Here is a 23,374-nt window from a genome sequence, read left to right as displayed (position 1 = left end):
TGCACAACTGAAAAAAATAGTAAGTCAAGGGGCGGAACGTTTACAATTCAACCCCAAATTACCTGCTCTCTTATCATAAGCTGATGACTTTCCATCATTAATTCAAATTTATCCCACGTAGCTCTCAGGTTGCCAATGGTTTCAATGCCCCCACCAGCCACAGTTCGCAGAAGTTTGTTTTTACCTTCTGCTTCTTGAAAGAGACGGAAGATCTAAACAAAGAGGTTTTTTAATTAGTAAAATTGTCAATGCCACCGTATTTGTTTATGCCAGTAAATGCTACAACATTAACCTTTGTTTTAGATTTATTCAAACTGCAATAAATTGCCCCCAACAGTTTCCCAAGTTTCTTTATTTTTCTTTATATTGAGCAAGACTTTGGGTACAATTGTCATTCAGACACAGATATGGCAGCTTAAGTCTCTCACTCTGGCTGAACAGGGCATCAGTTAGCTCATCCTGGTGGATCTCAGGTCAGTGTAGGTCCTGAAAAGGCGAAGGCTCCAAGTGAGTGATGGGAAAGGGACAGGAATGGTGGTAGGGGTGTGCCTTACACTAGGTGCTCAACCAATTCAGCTCGGTAACATGGTCTGGTGATCTGGCCTAGGTTCCACCAGCAAAAAGGGTGCTGTTAAGTCAAACCACACAATGAAATCAATGGAGTGGCCCTCAGAAAACAGGCCCAGGCACACCCAGCAGTCGCACTCCCCACACAAATGACACTGCGAAAACACAACTCTTTTTAAACCACAAACAAGCACAGAAAAAACTCTCAGCATGAAGGAAGAAGTAAAAACTGGTAGGGCCTGGCCAGGTGACAGCAGAAATCTCTTATTCGACTGAAATCCTGCCTGCAAACACTAGATGGCGCTCACCCCACCTGAGATACTCATTCACTCAAAGGGTGATAGACCTGTAATCACCTCCCATATCCCCTACCTGGCCAGGCACCTCCATTTGGTCAGGGAACAAGAGCCTGATGTTTGCGTCCTTGACCAAGCAGAGTGAGAACCGTACAGGGATATGAAAGGTCTCCCATTCACCCTGACCACTTGGCATGTTGAATGCCCATATGCAATGCCAAGAGAGGGTCTGTTGTATCCTACAACGACCCCCTCTGTGCAGGGGGAGACTTGGTAGTACAGAAAAAAATTACCTCTTCTTTTTTGTCTTTCAGGTTTTTATATTTTAAATTATCTTCTGTTACTTCATCTACAGTTTGGGGCCTTGCTATCAAGGTTTTCATGGCATCATTGAGAAATGAAGAAATATCATGTAGATGACCTAAACAAAGGAAAATAGAAAACAAAAGTTTTGGTTTAACACAACACAAATGGTACAGCAGGGGAAAGTCTTTTCTTTCTTTCCTCCCACAAGGAAAACAGCATAAGCAACCAGACAAAAGCATCGTACTGGATTTTAACAGTTTTTAAAAATTGGGGCAGTAACTAGACATAATGCACAGCCCTTAATAACAGTACAATCCAAAACAGTTTAATTGGTGAAATATCACTTAAGAATGCTTAGTCCCACAGCAGTTAATATTACTTACTGAGCAGCAAAAGATGGATGTGGGATAAGACTGTTTAATATACAAAATCATCGCTCTTATTATGGAAGGTTATTATGGATGATGCAACCAAGTGCACAAATGTTACTTTTCAAAAGCCAGGCCGGCACGCCCACCAGAGTCACTATATGTCACAACATATCTGATAACTAAAATAATGCTATGCAAGGTAACTGTTTTTCACAGAGGGAGCAGGAGTGAACAATTTACTGCTATTTTCTAAGACTTTAGCAAGAACGTTTCTCTCTTTTGAGCATTACCTTGTATGGACTTTCTCAAAGACATCACGAGAACATCATACAACTTCTGGATAAGATCATCAATCATAGACTTCACAGGGTTGCAATTCACTATTATGCAATCGACCTTCACAGTGCTTCAAGAATTAAGACAACCAATGATATAATAATATAGATTACAGAGTTTAAAATAAACTTTAAACTGTACAGATTTGAAATATGGTCCATTTGTAACAACAAACCATGGGCTGTCATTATAAACATGAGCCTGAACAAACCTTTGACTCTTCTCCCACACCTCCATCATCTCTTTCACATTCAAGTCGAGATTACTGAAAGCTTCTCACATTGCATATGAATAAATAAACATGTTTGTGGTTTAATAGTTTGGTTCATTAATTAACCACAATTAGAAGAAACTAAAGTCTCTCAAATTTGACTATAAGAAGAAACTAGTTTATTTGAAAGCTCTTCTCATGCATGCAGGGCAAAGGAGCGCAGAGCATGCAAATTCAAATTCAGGGGAATGAGTGCTGATAACATTCATATGCATCCCCAAGTTGTTCAGCTTTTTGGCACACCAGAAGGCTGCCCCACATTGCTCTACATCAGACACTCCAATCATTCAAATTGTGGTTTAACTCTCTTTAGAGAGGTTTTGACTAGACTGACTGGCACTAGCTTCTCTGATTTTCAATTCATTATGAGACTCAGTTCAAGATTCTGGTTTTAATCACTACAGCCCTAAACATCCTATGACTAAATTATCTCAATAAGTACTTCCCTGCATGAGTATGCCTAATAACTTTGATCTGTTCCACGTCCACTCACACTAAAAATTACCCCAAATGAGATTCCCCCACCTCCCAATTTCCACTGACAGATTACTCAGGCATAAAATGAATTTGCTCATACAGTCCATGCTATCAAAACCAACACATGCAGGAACTTATTACTCATTTATAGTTCTTCCAGGGTACAATACCTTGGAAGGCGCTCCACTTCTTTTCCTCGCAATTTTAGGGCTTTGAAATTTTTTTCCCAGTCCTGTTCATTGAAAAGATGATTCTCCACCAGAGCTTCCATATCGACTTGTCCAATTATAACCCACTCCTTTGCCGTAGCATCCATATTTTTATAACAGAGAAGATGAAAAGTCCTTTGTGTAAAATACTCAACATATTTTTTTAAACAAAATGCTAATTTTCTAAACAGGCAAACAAAGCATGACTCAAATGACTCTGATGCAATCGGTTCTTACCTACATGAACCCTTGACATCATAAATCAAAGCACAATCCCATCTTTTCATACCAGAAAGTGTAGGTTTCACTGTCCATGATGGCATCCCATGCTAGATAGAGGAGGTACACTGTTTATTTAAAATGGCCACGCATTCATGGGGCCAAAAATGAGAACGAACTGCAGGACTCCAAAGGCCTCTGTGTTTGCAAGTCTCAGATCACTGTCCTACCATCTATCTGGACATTTCAGAAATCTTACAGCCTGTCTACACACACAGTGTATACCTGGCCCTTAAAGCCACCTCTGGTGAATTAATCATTTTAAACACAATAGCTGAGATTCACATGTTCCAGCTGTTTCTTAAGCAGCTGGTCATGCAATGATGTCCACATTCCCACGGCTTCTTTTCAAATTCCTCCTCCAAAACTCTACATTTAAGGTCAGACAGCTAATCCAAAAGAAAATTCTGAAAGAACTCTAGTTCACAAGTGCTGACATTCAAATTAAGTGCCTTGTGGGATTGAAGCTCAAAACAGAAGTTCCTTTATACACCCTATTTGCACTGCTTCGGCCAAATCCTACTGGTTAGCATGTCATAGCCACACCTAAGAACCTCCTACTAAACATCTGTTGAATATTTGTGGGCAATCCATCTCTAATAATCATAAAATTTGAACAGCAATTATTATATTTCATATTTGATATATAGAACAAAAGGCTGCAGTTCCAAGCAAATTTACAAATAACTCCCATTGATCTTAGTGGAACTTATATCTGAGTAAGTATGTTCATGCAGCTAGCAGATGTGAATCAATTGACATGCAGCAGACATGTGCTAGGAAGACACAGCCAATCAGCACACTCTGGTGCATGCCCTTAAGAGATGCATTTCTAATCTATATACCTTACATGTTTATTGCAAGCAATATAAATACATGACCTGCAACAAATGTGATTGCAACATGAAGTGAAGAAGCACTCAGGTGCTTGACTAAGCAAAATGGAATATAAATGAAGGTTAAGCTGCTTCTAAGCCCATGTTTAAAAGCCCTTGAGGCAAATGCAACTATTTCTGCACCTTAAATTGGTCCGCAACTTCTGCCAATCTTCGGAACAAGTCTTCCGCTTTACTGAAAGTGGTGAGAAATCCACTTGCGTTTCTTTCAGTCATGACAGAAAAAATGCACTCCTCATCAGTTTCACTTACGCCCCTAAATTGGTTTGGAATAGAAATGAATCTCTTCATTTCTCTATAATATCTTGCTCGTACTTCTTCAAAAGGAGGTTTAAACTGTATTCTTCCTTGTCTGAAAAAATGTTTTTAAAATACATTAGCGATTAGAATCACATACCAAGGACCAGCTAGGTTGCAATTACTATATTAGTAGGTATGGAAATGTACGTATTGTTGTTGATTTGGCTAATTGAAAGAAATAAACTTACTTGTAAGTTAGATCAATGTTTATTTCTGGTAAATTTTCATTGAGTGCTTCCAAGCCCATTTGATACTGATGCTCCAGAGCTTTATACAATTGATGGTTCCAGTGCAGCCTCCATGCTTTCATGTCACGCGCAAGGAAACCCTATCATTTGACAATATTAGAACACAGTCAAAGGTTAAGAAGTCCTAACCATAGAAGCCGTTCACCATGAGAACTAATTGACTCAGAAAACTGCCTATAAACCACCTTCCTTTTCAAGAAAAGATTACCCCGGCAACTAAGAGGATTTGGTATCTATGGTATATCTTACAGTACAGCAGAGAGTTGAACTAATCCCTCTGGCTTATCTAGTTTTTGAATCTTCCCAGGAACTGTAAGGAAAGTTATGTGTGATAATGCCTTGGTTCAGGCCAGTCAGTGAGTTGCAAAGCAAGCAGGATTCTCAACAATGAACCTAGTCTATTTCCAAATGTATCCATATTCTTGATGAACTGACAGCTTTCAACAAACATTTTGTACAAAAAGTTCCGCACGTTCACCTATAGATACATGTGTATTTATTTTTACTTAAATAGTGGTGGCAGTTAAGTAAGATTGTAACCATGCCTGTGACTCAAGGTTGGAAAACACCCCTCGGAGTTCCTGCAAGCCATCTTTCCAGCGCTGCTGTTGCCGAAGCAGATCTATGTTCATGAGCCCAACAACCTATCAAGAAGAATTCAAAACATACTAAATGTGGTCATCAATCAAGTGGAAGGAAATAATAAAGCAAATTAATATATGCCAGTCAAGCATACCTTTTCTGTGAAATTAGTATGCCATTTCCTTAATTTTCTGTTTTCAGTAGCAAGCCGTTCTGCTGCAATTTGAAGCTTCTTGATATATGCTTCAAGCTCTTTAGGATTATCCCATGTTATCTGTCCCTCTGCTTTCGAATGCTATCAAAGAAAGGAAGCGCATGCAAATGAAGAAGTAGAAATATTTACTTGTTCGTTCATAAAAGGGAGAGCTGCCACTGCTCAAGGCAAATAAAATTACTCTCAATTGAGTTCCTGTTAGCTGCTGCTAGAAAAAAACATTCCCTGTCCTCTCATGTGCCAATGCAACTGCTGCTCCACAGAGAAATAAGAGGAGAAACAGACACAGGGGATTATCATTTTTACCATGAAATTGTAACTGGGCTATCTGCACAGATGATGATCAAAGCTGTGTAAGTATAATACTGCTGTAGTCTGGCTATACACATGACATACATAAATGAAAACATGAAACTGACAAGTTTCCCTCTTTACCACTGCAATTCTGCTACAGTTTCAAAGCTTTATGAATAGCACTCACAACCACCTTATCAATGTCACTATTCTGCCTTGACACTGAAGTAGGACCCCTTTATAGTTTCAACTCCAGGACTCCATAATAGATGGATAGCATATATGAACATGCAGTTATGGAGGGAAGGGGCATATAATTGATATTAAAATATCACCAAGCATGTCATCTCCAAAGGAGTTTTAAAACACCAGGACAACCATGGGTAAATGTGAATAGGATTGCAGTCCCAGTAAATAAAGCAGACATGACTGGAAACCGAGTAAGATCTCCACTAACAGAAGCTTAAATATTTGTAGTGACTGACTGCAAATATTTGTAGTGACTGACATAGAGCAAGTAGGGGTTAATCCATTTTGGGATAACTTGCTCCAGTGAAGGAGAACTGCTGCTCAAGTCCACTTTCCCTAACAATGGCTTTCAGAGGAAAACAAACGGGTGTAAATACTTATGTTTCAAACAACATGATTACTACAACAAAGGCATTTATTTCCTACTCTACGTCTTCTGAAATTCCATGCAAAACATCAATACCCGCGGACATGAAAAGATGTAATCAGACATACTGAACAATAACGGCCAAAAGACAGACAGCACAGGAAATATACAAAACAGGAAATATACAAGACAGCTTCCGTGAATAATAAAATATTGAAACAATAAAAATTATATTACTTTAATTATCTGTTCAAATGCTAAAGCAGACTGTAGCATCATTGGCTTCTGACTTGGAATCATCTGCTGATCAATACTGTTGTAAAAATGTGCCACCTATAAAAACAAAGCATATGAAGTCTGTTATGCATAAGCACCACTTCTAAATTTAAATGTATTTTTCTGTTTATTCTTTAGAATATTGTTTCCATTTCATTTAAACAGAAAAGCAACTCATAGTGCAAGCATATGCATGTTTCACCACAGGTTAAGTCTTACTGTATTCAAGGGGGCTTGCTCCAAGGTAAGTGTGCACAAGATTGCAACATCAATCTAACGACTTGAAAGACCATGAGACTCAGATACAATGGCCACATATATATCCCCTTCTTTATTGCTTCTACCACATCTAGATAAACATTTACAGCTAATACTCTACAATAAGTGTGTGAAATGTTAGCCTCAATCACAAGACATCAGCATACATTCTGCCACTATTTATTACTAAGCCATTTGCCCTTGCTTATAAAAATCAGTCAGACAATCCTAAAAATTGTCTGTGTCCAGGATATGCTCAGACTTTTTAATTTATTTACTTGCACTAGGGAGAGCCAAATCACTTGAGTCCATTATAACATTACACTGAATGGTTTGGGCACAAGAGGGCAGCATAACCCATCACACCCTGTGTTCATCACCTTCGGAGAAAAGATATTTTCAAACTTTCTATCTCCATGGTGCTCTCTTTCATCCATCCTCTCTGCGTCTTTCATATTCTTCTTCCTACTATAACAACTTCCTTCTCTTATCCCCTTCCTCTCTGTCCTCACTTCATTTTTATTTATTTATTTTTAAATATTAACTTTTATCTTTCAAATTTCCTTCAGTGCCTCCTCTGGTCCTTTCTCTGAAGAAGAGAGACCATTCCCCTGCAATCTTCCCTGTCCCCCAACCACATTTACTCAGTTCCATCTTTTCTCCCCACCCACCTTGCCACACACACACACACACACACACACACACACACACACTTGCCCAAAACCAGGCTGTTCTGACAGACAGCAGAGAGCTGTTGCTGCAGAATTAGTCAACAGAAGACCAGGTGGGTAAAAGGGAGCACTAGTTTGTATGACAGGAGCAGAAGGCACAGCAGAAATCCCAGGCTCTTGTCCTGTTCCTCAGTCCATCCATCCTTTTTGCCCTCTCCCTCCACTTCCCATTATTTCTCTCAGATTTAATTTCTCCATCATCTGTTTCCTGTCTTTCTTTTCTTCTCATCCCTCCAAATTTCCTCGCTACAGCCTCACTCTCTAACCACCTCCCGCACATGACTATGTACTTAGCATTCAGGGAATCAAAAGGCTGCAGCACTACCAGCGGGAAGGGCAGGCAACAGAGGATGCAGTGAGCACTGAGGACCACCATTTGACAAATATTACTGTAATTTACATCAAGCACATCTATGTTTGGGTGCAAAGTTTAGTTCAAATTCCACCATACCCTTTGTTTCAGAACTAGATAAAATTTCAACACCTTTTGGGGCTGAACTTACTCCTTACTCCGTACTCTCATAAAATATATTCTAACAGAAGCAGATACTCAAGGTAAATTTATCATGAGCCCCATCCTAGATAGAACCAATCCATTCAGATTGACAGTGCACAGTAGAGTCAGAACGTCTAGCTTGTGGTATCATACCTGCTTGAGAATAACTGCTTGTTTGCAGAATTTTTGTGCTGTGCTTGAGGTTTGCTGTATTTTGGCAGGAATAACAAAGCCAAGCGCAGACAGTTGACGCACTTCTCTTAGGAGCACCACCAAGCGATCCGAATAATGTATTTTTAATGCTCCATCAGAGTGATCAAGTTCCATAACAGGACTGCTGGCCTGTAAGCTAAACCAAAACATTTCCATTACTAGACATTATTTTTCAGTAGCAATATAGTCTGCACTATAAACTGGAATGTAGGGGCTGAACTGGCTATCACCTATGCCAGCTGTTTCCATTCTAAGCCACAGCTATAATAAAGGCATAAAATATACTGCACAAGCCAAACATTTTTACCGCTGCTACCTCCTCTTCTGGCTGGAAGGATTAAGAAACTGCCGCAGTCGTGGTTTCCTTATTTCACATGGGCACTTGAGAATGCAGGCAGCTATTCTGCTTCCTCCCTTTTTGGCAGCCCTTTATGGATGTCCAGCTACTCTGCCTACGTCACCACCCCCACCTTATTTCTCTCTAACATGCAACAAAGCAACTAGGATCCCAACCCTCTCATGTTGAGCAGGGTTACCACGCATGGAAGAAGCGGTGAAGCCTCTTCTCCTTTGTGGATCTCACCTAGCGTCTCTGCAGCTGCCATCTGTTAACCCTTCCCTTCATGAGGAGCTGGTGGTAGAGGCAGCCAGGTGAGTGAGAATGAATGTGTGTGAGAACTTGCACTTCCTCTCATTACTCAGAGCACTGTGAAAGAGGCAGCCCGTAATGAGGAAAGCAGTGAAAGCAGCTACAGCTTTTTCAGTGGAAGCAATGGAATGCATCCACTCATCGTTTGTGTTTCACACACCTTTCTACTGACGGAGGCTCACTCCTCTCCTCAATGAAGTAACAGAAGCCACACTGCTTTTTTGCTCCTTTCTTTGCTAGGAACATTCAAGGGAGTGCAAGTTTCCCTCAGTTTAATGTCCCCTACAAGCTACTGGAGTGAAGGTCTTCAAACTCTTCCTCATGGTGGAGGAGGGTCTATGAGCAAAACAGATGGAGTCATTGCACTGTTCTCAATGCTGAGCAACATTGCCATTCCCCCTGTTAAGCCATTACTTCCTACTCTATAACTTAATAGCTCATTTCAGAAGAAGAACCTCATGCAAGAAGCACAAGAAGTGAGAAGCAAGAAGCAAAATTAGTTTTGATCTGGGTTCTTTAGTCCTCTAGAGAAATGCTTTAGATCTTTTTTTAAAATGCACCTGCTTGACTCAAACTTTATCCTACTAAAATGCTTAACTACAGGTTCTAGAGTTGCTCTTAGAATCACAGCATTGAAGAGTCTGAAGGCAATTTTTTTTACACTTACCAAAGACCAGACTTGGGGTTTGACAACCCTGCCTGAATGTCCCTGGACCAATAATCAAATTGTTCCTGTTCATATACTTTAAAATGTTCTAGAAGATCATCTGCAGTTCGTCGGAAATTGTGAAACCCAGACAAGTCTGAAAGAAGGGCCTCTGCGATCTTAATGGCATCATCTACCTTGAATGTTCAAAGATTGGAAGTTTAGCATGTAGTTTAGCATGTAGACAATAATTTATTATTCAGAATATCAGACTACAGACTGCCTAAACCTGCTCAAACTATCAGGTTCCCTTACACTTGTGGAGAGCTGTGCACCTACATTTTCTCTCACAGAGCACAATCTAGATTGTGTTCTATATGAGACTTGAAATAATGTAACCACCACTGGAGTACCTAGCCATTTTCAGTAAGAGGGTCACACCGACCCATGGTCAACCCTCCAGGAGACGAATGTCACAATGTAAAAGTCAGTGTAGCCAATTTTAAGAAGTGTGCATATTTTGTGAATCGATGGGTCACAAAAAAGGGGGGCATCACAGCAAGGGGCTCACAGGAGTGGTTAGTACATAAATATATATAGAAAGATCTTTTTTTAATAAAAAAGTGTATGAATATTGAAAGCCCACAATAAATAATTTTTGGTACGACTGAATCTCAGCAGGGTACCTAGAGAAGCAAGCAGTAAAAATAAATACATAATTTTTAAAAGGGGACTTTGGCATTAGTTTATTGTACTGAGGAACCCACAACAGCAGTTTTTAAAAAAAGAACAAAATAATCTATTTGGACCCTCCTGACCATACAATAAGCTATAGATGCCATCTGATGGAGGTGTGGAGGAGAGCCTATTCCATTATGGAATACTGTTACTTGGATTAACAGGGATCAAGATGGCAGCAACTATGGAGTGTTTTGGATTACTATTTTATATATATATATATATATATATATATATATATATATATATATATTTCACGATCCTTGGTACTGGCTCTTTGATTCTCTGGTTACAGTGGTGATATTTAGTGCCAAATACTGAGTTGAATTGGGTATTTTTGTGTTTTTATGTTATTGTGAATTTCAATGTATTTATTTAATTTGCTTAATTATTTTAATTGCTACCTTTAATTCTAGCTGGCGCACCCAAACAATATTATTCACAACTTCAGAAAGATTTTTGCCAGCAAGTGGTCCTGATGCTTCACCAGGAGTACCATGGCATCGTGCCTCAAAATCTGTTTGATAATCTGTATAACAGTAAAAAGCAAATTGTTAGTGAATATTACTGACAGCTCTAGAATCACTGAACTTCTTCTCCTTGTGCCCAGCTTAGAAAGGCTTGAGTTTGACTAACATTTTGATAAAGTTCTATACTGGTATGTCCTAGCTTCTGCTGAATTTGTTAAACTGCAAGATTTAAGTATGAATATGCATTCTTTTCATAAAATTTCAATCCTGATTTTCTCACCATGTGATCTTTCACTCATAACCTTTTAAATCTACCCTTCATCTCCAAGCAGATTTCAGTGTAGGTTACATTATGAAACATGCAATTAGATTTATCCCAATTGAAAAACAAACATGAGACATTATGAACAACCAAACCTTACACTATTTCAATGCATATTTTCAAAAGTAACAATTGCATTTCTTACCTTTGACCGAGTCCTGTAGTTTCGCCAGCAAAGTTTCTCTTTCTAAAATCAGTTCTTTGCTTATGCTTGGGCGTCTTACTAACTCCTTGTATTTCTGAAATGCTTGAAGAAGCTAGAAATATACATTAAAAAAATTGCTACTAAACCAAATGCAATGGATCATCATGGACTGGTGTTCATTAACTATTATATTTTTAATTGGTAGTGGAAACCATAACCCATGACTGATCTGGAGGCTTCCCACCCAACACCCAGAGAATGGTGAACACACCCAGCATAACAGCTTGACTTTTCAATACATACTTCAGCTTTGTAGCTAATTAGTGAGGCCCTAAATAAAACCAGGGAATGGTTTATCTAGAGCAGGGGTGATGCATGTGCAGCCCACATGCAGCCTGTGAATTCACTTCCAATGGCCTGGCAGCCCTCCCAGAACCAGTTCTTGTCCTCACTTACTTGCAAAGGCTTCTCTTCTCCCTCTCAAGTGGCACCAAGCACAGACAGGAACATGTCTTCCTGTATGCCAAGACCTAGCAAGTGCACTGTGCCAGGGGGCAGGAGAGGTGCCTTTGTAAATAAGGGAGGGGATTTGCTCTTCATCACAGAGCTGGGCTGGGAGGGAAAATCCCTCTCCTCCTATCCCAGCAGTACAATGAGGAGAAAATATTGCCTCTTCATTGTCAGGTATCTGTGTGTAAAGGCAAAAGTAAAGGGACCCTTGACCGTTAGGTCCAGTCGTGGCCGACTCTGGGGTTGCGGCGCTCATCTCGCTTTATTGGCCGAGGAAGCCGGCGTACAGCTTCCGGGTCATGTGGCCAGCATGACTAAGCCGCTTCTGGCGAACCAGAGCAGCGCACAGAGACACTGTTTACCTTCCCGCCGGAGCGGTACCTATTTATCTACTTGCACTTTGACGTGCTTTTGAACTGCTAGGTTGGCAGGAGCAGGGACTGAGCAACGGGAGCTCACCCCATCGCAGGGATTCAAACCACCGACCTTCTGATCGGCAAGTCCTAGGCTCTGTGGTTTAACCCACAGCGCCACCCGCGTCCCCTCTGTTTGTGTGTACAGGCATGCATATATGTTTGCAGTGCTTCCCCACTACTGCCATGCAGCACTCAAGAGAGGTGGCTGACTTTCAATGTGGCCCACAAGGGAAAAAAGGTCAGCCGCCACCCCCTAATCCAGAAGCTTGAAGCATCCATTATTTCTAGCAGGTATTTCTTTAAATGCCTAGTTATGCCATTTTTTGTTTTGTTTTTTAAAATACCTGTTGTGGACTGTCTTGAATTTCTGAAATAAATGTTTTCAATTTGCTTGCTATTTTTTGCTCTGCAGGAGAAATAATCCTTTCATATTGGCATACTGCTGCTTTCCATAAAGGCTAGGGAAAAAGAACACCCATTTAGTTGGGGACATTTTCATCAAAACTATCAAATACAATCTAAAGGGGGTGTAACAATAAGATGTAAGTGTGAATACCTCTGTATAAGGATTATAGTGCACAGGATTCAAACCAGCAAAGGGCTCAAAGACCTGGGCAAGGTGCAGTGCTTGCTGTTCACCAGTTGGCAAAAAATATGTAAGTTTCTCATGAAGCGTTCTAATAGTTAGCACCTATACAAAAAAAGGAATATTTTAACTATATATATGAACCCCTCACCTGCAACAGGTTATCAACTAACAAAACTGCATGCAACAAATCCTAGAGGCAATAAAAGAGCATTTTAAAACCTTCTCTTAAAAATTATCAACAAAGCATTCAATCTAGTGAAAATTACATTAACCCGTTATCATATTAACATTTAGATTTGTGATCATATCTATAATTAGAATAATTTATTATAATTAATATTGCATTATCTGAAGTAATAAATACAACAACACATCACTGAGGCCAGGAGTAAACTTTTTAATGGGAATTCCATAAGAGAATAGAACTCTCAATAAGACAGTTTTGACCCCCCCAAAAAATCCTAGGAATTGACCATATGAAGCTCCTTTATACTGAGACAGATCATTGATGTTATTAACCCAATATTGTCTATTTTGACCAACAGCAGCTTGGTCTCGCAGCCACACTAGAGATCCAATCAGCATCCATGATTATCTCCCTTACCTGCTTAAATATTGCAACAGTGCTGGAAAGGATTAACCTTTTCCTCCTCTCAGCACCACCTTAATTTATTGATGAAAATCACCCCAAATATGAAGTTTCTACTGCCCCCTTTAGAGAAACTCAAACATGGAAAGGGTTTTAAAAAGTGTTTCTCCCCACCCCCACCCTTCAGCATCAGGGTTCCAGTCTGAATAAGGTCCCCTGCAGCAGCTTTTTGCAAAAATAGAGATGCAACTCACGGATCTCCATCATTCATCAAGTTGCTTGATGCTCAAACATAAGTCTTTATTAGAACCTGCTCCGAGATGCATGGGGCTGAACTTTGCTCTATCATTAAGCTATAGAATGCATTATGTTTCAAAGCTTCAACTCTTCCCCCTCACCCTAAAAGAGAAAATAAAGCAAATTGATACCTCTTCAAGTCGTTTACCAAGCTTCCCTAGCATTTCAGGAACGTATTTCTCATCTTGCCATACATGTGGGGTATAACGCTGCCAAAGCTGCCCAGTAAGGTGATGACAGGCTGCTACCCATTGTTCACAAATCATGATGCCAGCCTTTAGATTTTCTTTCACAATGTGGAAGGAATCTTCCCATAGATTTAACGTTCCTAGTTTCTTCTGAACAAATCTTCCAAGAGAGCCAGCTGAAATCACATACAGATAGTGCAAAATTACCTACAAGCGCTGTACCTTCTCTAGCTGAAAGAAATGTTCCCCATCACTACTTATGGTTTTAGACCTTTCTTCTTAACATACTAGACAGGTGTAATAATTCAGCTCAGAACATGGCACCTTTATGCTGTCAGTATCAAGCAGCTATCACAAAAAATTTAATACCACTGAGTCAAATACTCCGTATAATTGGATGTAATATGCAGCCTCCATCAGTCAAGGGACAACACAGATACTTTACTTAATAACTGACTACCAGTACAAGATTATCTAAAAACTACCCCACCCCAAAGTCCAACCCAATCAATGTCGCCCCCATTAAATTGGCAAACCTGCCATAGCTGCATTTCCCTATAATCATGTTTACTTCTTTATTTTTTAAAAAACTTTCAACAGAAATATTTGTTCCAAATCTGCATTCACCAACACAGTGAAGAAGATTGTTCGGGCAGAGCAATACCACAAAAGGTACAGAGATAATAGTCGCCAATCCATGTTGCAGACTAGAATTGTATCTTAGCTGGATTTTGACTTGACATGAGGAGCATCAAGCATCATTACAGATTGTTCAATGACTTGGGCTGAAGGGTCAACTAGAGATGTCTTTATCTGATTCAGGGGCACATCTAGGCAGACCCAAATAAGATTTACCTCGAAAGCTCTGAGTAGCAGCCATGTCATCACACAGGTTACATGTAGAGGAGCCAGTAAGATCCTTGTAAGGGTTGAGGAATAATGCTAACCCCCAGATTTTCATGTTATATTTAACATTGGCTCAGCAATGTTCACGCAGGATATGTTCACACAGAACTGCCAAATACCCAGTATCCTCATTTAATAAATCTGATTCCCTAAAAGGCACAGAGCATCTGTGTCCAGTCCATGCAAATCTGCAACACACTGGAGACAACTTGGAATCTCATACTGAGCAGAATACATTAGGAAGAGGAGTGACGTGGGTTCAGATAATTTTATTCCATATTACCTTCCCTTTTCAGGCACTTCTCCACACACTTCTAGAGAATCACATAAGTACTAAAACAAAATGCTAGAAATTCCTCAAAGAGCAACAACCTATATTTTAAGCATCTGTTCATCACAATTGAGTTTCTCTACAAACAACTTTACCTATGACATCCAAAAGATTTTGCATGCGTGGCTGAGGAAAAGGTTCATGTTCCGGCTGTCTCCATACATCATCTACAGTATCCCGTGTAGTCTCGACTAAATCCACAACTTCAAATAAAGATAAGCTGTCCAAATTGTAATAATCCTAGAGATACAATGTGTATTTTAAAAACATAACTTTCTACCCAAAGAACAGGGCTACAATCTACACGGGACTTTACCTATGAATATTTTAATGAAAATACTGTGTAATAAACTTGACTGCAAATGCTTTGGGATTTTGCCATTTTGATTGTTATTTACTCACTACTTAACATCAGCCTTTGCCAACCTAGTGCCTTCCAAATACTGCTGGACCATAACTCCCATAAGCTCCAGCCAACCCAATGGCTGGGGCGGACCAGAGTTGTAGTTCATCAACATCTGGAGGCCACTAGATTAGTGAAAGCTGACTTGTATCTTTGAAGGCATGACACACAGTAAAATCCTAATACAACAAGAACTGACAACCCTGTTCGTTTTTGTGAAAATATTGTTTTTTATGCAGTTACATGCAAATGTATTTTATTGCACTTGTAAAGTATTGCACTTGGGGGGGGAAAATGAGAGGCACAAATACAAGATGGGTGACACCTGGCTTGAGAGCAGTACATGTGAAAAGGATCTAGGAGTCTTGGTTGACCACAAACTTGACAGGAGCCAACAGTGTGACGCGGCAGCTAAAAAAGCCAATGCAATTCTGGGCTGCATTAATAGGAGTATAGCATCTAGATCAAGGGAAGTAATAGTGCCACTGTATTCTGCTCTGGTCAGACCTCACCTGGAGTACTGTGTCTAGTTCTGGGCACCACAGTTCAAGAAGGACACTGACAAACTGGAACGTGTCCAGAGGAGGGCAACCAAAATGGTCAAAGGCCTGGAAACGATGCCTTATGAGGAACGGCTAAGGGAGCTGGGCATGTTTAGCCTGGAGAAGAGGAGGTTAAGGGGTGATATGATAGCCATGTTCAAATATATAAAAGGATGTCACCTAGAGGAGGGAGAAAGGTTGTTTTCTGCTGCTCCAGAGAAGCGGACACGGAGCAATGGATCCAAACTACAAGAAAGAAGATTCCACCTAAACATTAGGAAGAACTTCCTGACAGTAAGAGCTGTTCGACAGTGGAATTTGCTGCCAAGGAGTGTGGTGGAGTCTCCTTCTTTGGAGGTCTTTAAGCAGAGGCTTGACAACCATATGTCAGGAGTGCTCTGATGGTGTTTCCTGCTTGGCAGGGGGTTGGACTCGATGGCCCTTGTGGTCTATTCCAACCCTATGATTCTATGATTTTCTTGAAATTATTTGTAGCCCATTTTTCAAATGCATTGTCTGAAGCAGCTTATATTAAGAAACAATGGCAACTAGTGACTGGCAGTGAACGAAGAGGTGGCAGAAGAAGAGGGGATTCCCAATGCCCTTACCAGACAGTACTGCAAGACAGCAACAGCTGCATAGCTTTGTCTGGTCATTTATGAGCTGTGTGCTGGCAATGCTAACCTAGAATGCCCATGCCTCTGTTTCACAACATTTCAGGTAAGGAATCAGGAGCCCCTCCCACACAGATGCTGCTTATCAATGGTAACCACTTTCCTCCCAGCATGCCACTTCACCAGCCACCACATCTCACAAACAGAGCTCAATCAACCAAACGTTTATTCTCAACTATCTCAGGGATGTCACTGGGTGCCACAGGGCATGTGCTGCCCCACGTTATTCCTAAATATTTGAAATGGAACCAGATAACAACAAGCTAAAACATTTGAGAGTACCTGCTGATTTCTGTAGAGAGCAAAAACATTCAAATGGGCAAATTCCTAATGGGCAGAGCACCCAATCCTTCAAACCCTTCTTTGCGGTTTCAAGAAATCACTGAACTATGCTTCCAAGCAAAGACTACACTCCAGTGAAGCCAAATCCCTGAAGTTGCAAAGAGGGTTTCAATCTCTCAAAGCTGGGAATAGTAATCAAGCATGCATGTGGAGCTGTTGGCTGCGACTATTGTGCTAGACTGGGGCAGGTTTTATACAGAACATCACTGAATAAATAAAAGTTACACACATATGCAATGGCTTCAAATAATTCTTTAAAATGTGAGGCTCTCTCCTTGCTAGATGACTTGCTTCCACGTTGAGCACGCTCTGTCCAGAACTGAAACTCGTCATTTGGACAAAGTATTGCTGTAAAAAAAAAGAAACAAATCCGGCAAATACAACATTCAGAGTTGTGTCTATTAATGTATATGAAACAGACTGAAGATATGCTACAGGATTTAATCAACTTAAATCTCAGTAAATTTATACTCTGCAATGCAGTTCAACACTGAATTAAAATATATTCATACGGAAATATACAATGTGAAGAATGACTCAGAATTAACTAGCATTGAAGCCTTACATCATAATTCTCAATTTGCTTATTTCAAAGTCTAGGGAACTTTGATATCAAGGGGATACATTTACAAGTGACACTTGGAATGGCAGGTTGCTGTATCACACAAATTACAGATTCATTTCTAATTTACATTCCACTGCCTGTAAATAAGTGCCTCGTGTATTTTTTTATTTTTTAAAAAACCTAAAGCCCCACTCTTCATTGGTACTGATACCAGGGCAGGGTATAACATTAAAAAAGTTCTAGACAACCATAAATATTTTTTAAAACCTTGAAAACATTAGCAAACCACAGTAACTAAAAACAACAAACCAGAGTCAAAACACGTACCTTGAACATCATCTTCCCGGTATTTGGCTCCTGCGTAAGCAGGATCTGTTCTCCTCAGAACAGAGCCTAAACCAGCCTCTAACTCTCGTAAAAGATTCTGAAGCTTGGGATCAAATTCTCTACTCCATTTCTCATCCTGTAATAAGAATTTCAGGTGACAAAATTTTCACACTAAAACCATCCCTTATCCAACACCTCCCTCAACCCTTTCCGCTTCCACTCCATCCTGATCTCCCTTCATAAGTTGCCTTCTCTGTGGTCCTCACCTGATTCCCCCATGTACTCTCTTTTACCCATCCCATCTCATAGTTGCCGTCTGCCATACCATTATCCCTCCCCTTCACCACACCCTCTCTCCCTTCTGTTGTTTCCCTCCAAACTCTTTTGAGCATTCCCACTGGCTACAGACTATGGGGCCATGGCTCTGTGGTAGAGTCCAGGCTTTGCATTCAAAAGATTTGGGTTCTTTGGACAGGGCTGGGTAAGATTCAAAAGCTGAAAAGCTGAAAGCCACAGTCAGTGAGTTTAGCTATGGGATGGAAACCTGAGGCTCTCCAGATGTTGTCAAAATCCAATTCCATCAGCCCCAAAGAGTATGGCCAATGGTTAGGGATGATGGGAGCTGTAGTCCAACAACATCTGGAGGGCTGCAGGTCCCCCTACCCTTGGTACAGGCCATATTGAGCTACATAGATCAACAATCTGACACAGTGTTAGGCAGTCCCCTATATTGCTTTGTTTCTCTAACTTCACTTTCCATTCCCTTCAGTATAGCTTCTGTATCCTGCACTGAAACCATCTTTTGAAAAATAATTGATGACCTCCTCACTGCCCAGTTCTCTCTCTCTCTCTCTCTGCACCTATCTGCTGTCCTTGATACATGTTTGGTCTCTTACCTTTTCTTGGCTACCCCTATAACCTAAGTCTCAGTGATTCTTTCTTCCAATGAGTCTCTTCCTACCTAATTGTTCATGTTTCCATAATGTGGAACTCTTCTTCTGCTTTCCCTCTGTTGAAGTCTCCCAGGATTTTATTCTGCTTTTCTCACTACACACTCTTCAGAGGTGAGCTCATAAAATTCCATGGCTTTCTGTACCACATATACCCATCATCCAGTTCAACCTGTCTACCCCAGACCTTTCTCTCATCATCTCCCTGCCTCTATGACACTTCTATTTGGATGCTACATTGTCATCTCAAGCTCAAGACTAAACTTCTAATCTTCCCTCAAGTCCCCTTCTTCTCGAGTATTTTAATTTAATTTAACAATATCACCATGCTGAACAGGTAAAAGCTCTGCCTCTCTCTCCTTTGTTCCCATTATTTATTGCAAGGTTGCACCACTTTCCTCTTTACAACACTGCAAAAATATGGCCTCGTCCTCTATCAATGCAGGAAAAACTTTGGTTTATGCCCTAGTTGTATCTTGACTTAATGAATGCACCCTTGTCCTCTCTGATCTTCCACCATCTCATCTTGGTCCTATCAACTCTACCCTGTCCACTCCCAAACAAAACACAAACTTCTTGTCCTTGCATAAAAACTCTCCATGGTCTTGTGGTGGAGCTGGAGGGGTAAAGGTCCTGGGGCAGAACTTTACTGGCCCTTAGGAGTGGAGAGATGGGAGAGACAAGCTCTCTTGCAAACATCCATCCTGTCAAGGGATAAGGCATCACCCAGAGCGCTGTTCTGCACATTACTCAAGAGTTTCCAAGCCACTCTTCTGTTCCTCTTGCTATGTCAGGGAAGAAGTAAACTAGATGCTGACTTCACATTATGTGCAAAGCAGAACTCATGGTTTGTTTTCATCAAACCAACCAGAGTCAGGAGGCCAAGAACAAACCTTGGATTCCCAAAATGTGGTTTGTTTAAGGGAAACATAAAGCCAGCCTCTAATTTGTTTCATCCCCAGTGTGGAAGGAGTAGTGGAGGAGCTATTCAGGAACTTCAATTCATTCACATTAAAGCATTTTTTAAAAACCCCACTATGGTTTAATGTGAAGTGTGAACCAGACCATAGTAAAATAGCAGCAAAAAAACAAACAAACCTGCATGTGTATTGAAATAAGTTGAATATTGCATTACTCACCCTCAACAATACTGGTGCAAATACCTGCCGTACTGACTGATAAAGCATATTAATAGGAGAATCTAGCATAGATGATACAAGAATATTGCTATGAAGGTTCTCTTCTGTGATTGTATCTGGTCGTAGTTTGAAGAATACCAGCATTCTGTCTTCTGAACTGCCAGCTTCAACCTATACAATCAAGAAACATAAATATTCATATAGTCTCATGAAAAAAACTTATTAACCAAAGTGGTAGTATTTATAAACCACTAAAATTAAAGTGCATGTAAATTACAAGTATAGTGATGTGCTTCTTGCTCATACTCTATATCAGTGGTTCCCAAACTTTAGCCGCAGAGCACTCTTCTGGAGGGAAATTTGTCACAGAGCACTATTGATGCTCTTATGCCAAAGGCACGTATGTGCATTGTTCCTTCTAATCTCTTCACAGAGCACTGGAGATGCTTCACAGAGCACAGTTTGGGAACCACTGCTCTACATTATATACAAGAATCATGAGTATGTTGCCTGAGCGTTCTGTACAGCATATGGTTTATCCCGGGGAAGACTCACTTCAGGTTTGTGACTTGCTTTTTTGTTTTGCTAAAATCCCAATAGTTTTCCAATGGTTTGGAATGTATAAACCATGAATGCTTGAGATCACTTATCAATTAAACTGCAGCTGATTTGTGTCAATGCAGCTACCGGTACTTTATACCAGGGAAGATTACTTGTCTACCTAGCCAAGTCTCCAGAGTTTTAAGCAGAGGTCTTTCCCATGATCTGCAACCTGCTATTTTCTCCTCCTTTAAAAATAAACAAAGGGGCAAGTCTTTTTGCTTAAGAATCTGGCTTGTTTTGCTGGATCTGACCATCTAGTTCAGCATTCTTTATAATAATTCCAACAAATAGTATGCAACAGGTGATCCACCAGAAGGTGGCCGTGGTCAACTTCCTTCTGCCCACCTAAGCTTATACATGTGCAATAAAAACAGTGGAAGCAGATTAAAATAAGTATATAGTCTAAGCACTGCAGCACTACAGTCTAAGCACCATTAATTTCAGGGGAATTTGTAGGCCTCCTATAAAATCCTAAATGAGCATGCACACAGCCTCAGTCTTTCTATCCACAAAGGATGAGCACCTGCTCAGGCAGAGTTTTGCACACCCGTTTCTCTAGTCCGTTAAGTAACTGGATCATACATCACACACTGTGGTATACTTGGATGTTTTATTGCTGTAATCTAATCTCTCTCTTATATTACTGCAGTGCATTACATGTGGGGCTGCCTTTGATGAAAGTCCAGAAACTACAGCTAGTGCAGAATTCAGCAACCAGATTACTGATAGGAATCAGAAAGCCTGAGTGTATTGTATCGATTCTGGCCTGACTTCACCAGTTTCCAGGTTCAATTCAGCTGAAAAGGCAGTGAGGGAGGAAAAACTTCCTCTGTCAAATTTCCACTTGTTGGTCATATGCCCAGCGGTTAAAAGCACAGGAGCCCTGGCAGGGCAGAGTGACAGACTTGTAAGAGGCATACTGGATAGTATTTCAGCATTCAAGTGCCTAGAAGCCTGGATTCACAAGCGAATCCTCAAAACATGCAAACATGCCACAAAGCTGCAATCCTCCTCCTCACCCTCAGTTCTCAGGATGCCAAAGAATCATAGAATTGCAGAGGGGGAAGGGACCACAATTCTGCATTGCCCAAGGACCCTCAGATTTAAGACTCTTGTGCTCTACCAACTGCTCTATCCCTGCTGTATAGCAGGCTGCAGTCGTAACAGTGCAATCCTAGGAAGCTGAAGCTACATTTGGCCAGGGGTTTGCCCCAGATGAAGATTCCAGAGGGACACCACTGGGGCTCCCAGCCTGTGTGTCTGTGTGTGTACGCAAATGTGCAAGGAAGGGTGCCAAACTGGGTGTCTGGCCTGGCTGAAATAAAGCCTCGTTTTGCTCCTGGCTTGTTTCTTGGGAGCAAACCCAACTTTTTCAAGCCATCCTGCTCCAAGCGCCGGTGCGTTGCTCGGCTCGACGTGCGTTGCTCGGAGCCGCAGCTGCTGCTGCTCAGGAAGGCAAGCCCCGTACCCTGTTGGAGACCACGATCTGGCGGTCCTCCGAGTGCTGCACGCACAGCAGGAACTCGTTGCCGTCGTCCAAGAAGTTGGCCAGCTCGGGGCCGCCCGAGAGCGGGGCGAGGCTGGCGGACGACGACAGACCGAAGTAGTTGGCGGCCGTGGCCGAAATGAAGATCTTCCTCTTGTCTCCATCGCCGTCCCCGTCCAGAGGCATGGCGGCCGGCAGAAGCGCGGGAAGCTCGGGGAACCTGGGAGGAGGAGAGCTCTTCAAACGGGCATCGTGCTCGGGACTCGACCCGGGATCTGAGGAAAGAGACGGGGGGGGGGCGATTTTCCAGGGCTCGTTAGGATTGCCTCACGATAAGAAACGAAAGTGGGCGGTGAAGGCTACTTAAGTAATATTCATAATAAAAGCTGCCCTGAAACCGGTGTCGAAGGGGAAGGGGGCCCGACAACGCATACCAAGCAGGGAGCGGTTCGCTGAGAGGCGAGGAGGTGGGGTGGGTGGGCGATAGAGCTGCTACTACACGGCCCAGCCTCAAGAGACAGGAGAGAAGCCGGACTGCGAGGCCAGGCGGCGATGCGAGGCCCGGTTGCTATGGTAACGCGGCCGCCAACCCCGGAGGAAAAAATGGCGGCCACCAACCCCCCAGGATGCCGTCTGCGCGTGCGCGCGCGTCTTCCCAGGCCAGAGCAAGCGACGGCCGCTTTCCAGAACGGGAGCTCGGTCGGCGAGATTGGCAATCGCCAGGCCAGGCCAGGCAGGCCGCTCTCCCCCGATGCGGTTCTGCGCGCCACGTGAAATACGAAAACAAGCCTCCCGTTTCTATTCCGGAAACAGCCCGAGGGAATTGCTGAGTTGTTGGTTTTTATTTATTTATGTTAAACAACAGTTTAACTGAATGGATTGTTTTCTCTTGAAAAGTTTTTTTAAAAACAAACAAACAAACGTACTGCGAGTTCACATCCTTTGACTGAGTAACCAACGTGCTGTTTCCTGAACAACATAAACTCTTTGGGCAACTAAGTTGCAATTGTTAACTCGCAGAGGTTGATGAATGGCAGCCAGCCAGCCAGGATGAAGCACACGACCCTCTCTCCGTTTATGGAGAAGACCATCACTGATTGTTATGCTGTGGTGAAGCCCCGAACTCTGCCTAATCGTGTTGGGAGTCTAGTTGGTGGTAGCCCCGATAGTGGCCTTTTCAGGTGCAAGGTGGACTTTGGCGATGTGGCACCCTGATCGAGGACAAAATCCCCCGCCAAAAAAAAAATATTTCTTATTTTCACAGTACTGTACTGTAATTCCTTTTGGTACAGTTTGCTTTTTAAACGAATA

General features: G+C 41.6%; 1 protein-coding gene across 1 annotated transcript in view; it reads right to left on the bottom strand.

Annotated features, from left to right (window-relative positions):
- DYNC2H1 (dynein cytoplasmic 2 heavy chain 1) overlaps positions 1-22,613 on the bottom strand; it is a 154,872-nt gene extending 132,259 nt beyond the window's left edge. Inside the window, exons 1-22 of the mRNA XM_083435941.1 lie at positions 22,498-22,613; positions 22,046-22,338; positions 19,975-20,145; positions 17,886-18,021; positions 17,223-17,341; positions 15,128-15,272; positions 13,739-13,971; positions 12,689-12,823; positions 12,477-12,590; positions 11,207-11,318; positions 10,674-10,798; positions 9,553-9,728; positions 8,177-8,372; positions 6,500-6,595; positions 5,293-5,433; positions 5,102-5,200; positions 4,497-4,636; positions 4,132-4,360; positions 2,795-2,922; positions 1,831-1,946; positions 1,157-1,284; positions 63-212 (exon numbers count right to left, since the gene is read on the bottom strand). Coding sequence (XP_083292067.1) covers positions 63-212; positions 1,157-1,284; positions 1,831-1,946; positions 2,795-2,922; positions 4,132-4,360; positions 4,497-4,636; positions 5,102-5,200; positions 5,293-5,433; positions 6,500-6,595; positions 8,177-8,372; positions 9,553-9,728; positions 10,674-10,798; positions 11,207-11,318; positions 12,477-12,590; positions 12,689-12,823; positions 13,739-13,971; positions 15,128-15,272; positions 17,223-17,341; positions 17,886-18,021; positions 19,975-20,145; positions 22,046-22,249 — 3,093 coding nt within the window. The 5' untranslated portion in view covers positions 22,250-22,338; positions 22,498-22,613. The remainder of the gene's footprint in view (positions 1-62; positions 213-1,156; positions 1,285-1,830; positions 1,947-2,794; positions 2,923-4,131; positions 4,361-4,496; positions 4,637-5,101; positions 5,201-5,292; positions 5,434-6,499; positions 6,596-8,176; positions 8,373-9,552; positions 9,729-10,673; positions 10,799-11,206; positions 11,319-12,476; positions 12,591-12,688; positions 12,824-13,738; positions 13,972-15,127; positions 15,273-17,222; positions 17,342-17,885; positions 18,022-19,974; positions 20,146-22,045; positions 22,339-22,497) is intronic.
- Between the last annotated feature and the right edge of the window lie 761 nt (positions 22,614-23,374).

Source organism: Podarcis tiliguerta, assembly GCF_965153285.1.
Source record: "Podarcis tiliguerta genome assembly, chromosome: 4".
NCBI classification, from domain to species: domain Eukaryota; kingdom Metazoa; phylum Chordata; class Lepidosauria; order Squamata; family Lacertidae; genus Podarcis; species Podarcis tiliguerta.
This window is presented reverse-complemented; position numbering and strand designations above follow the sequence as displayed.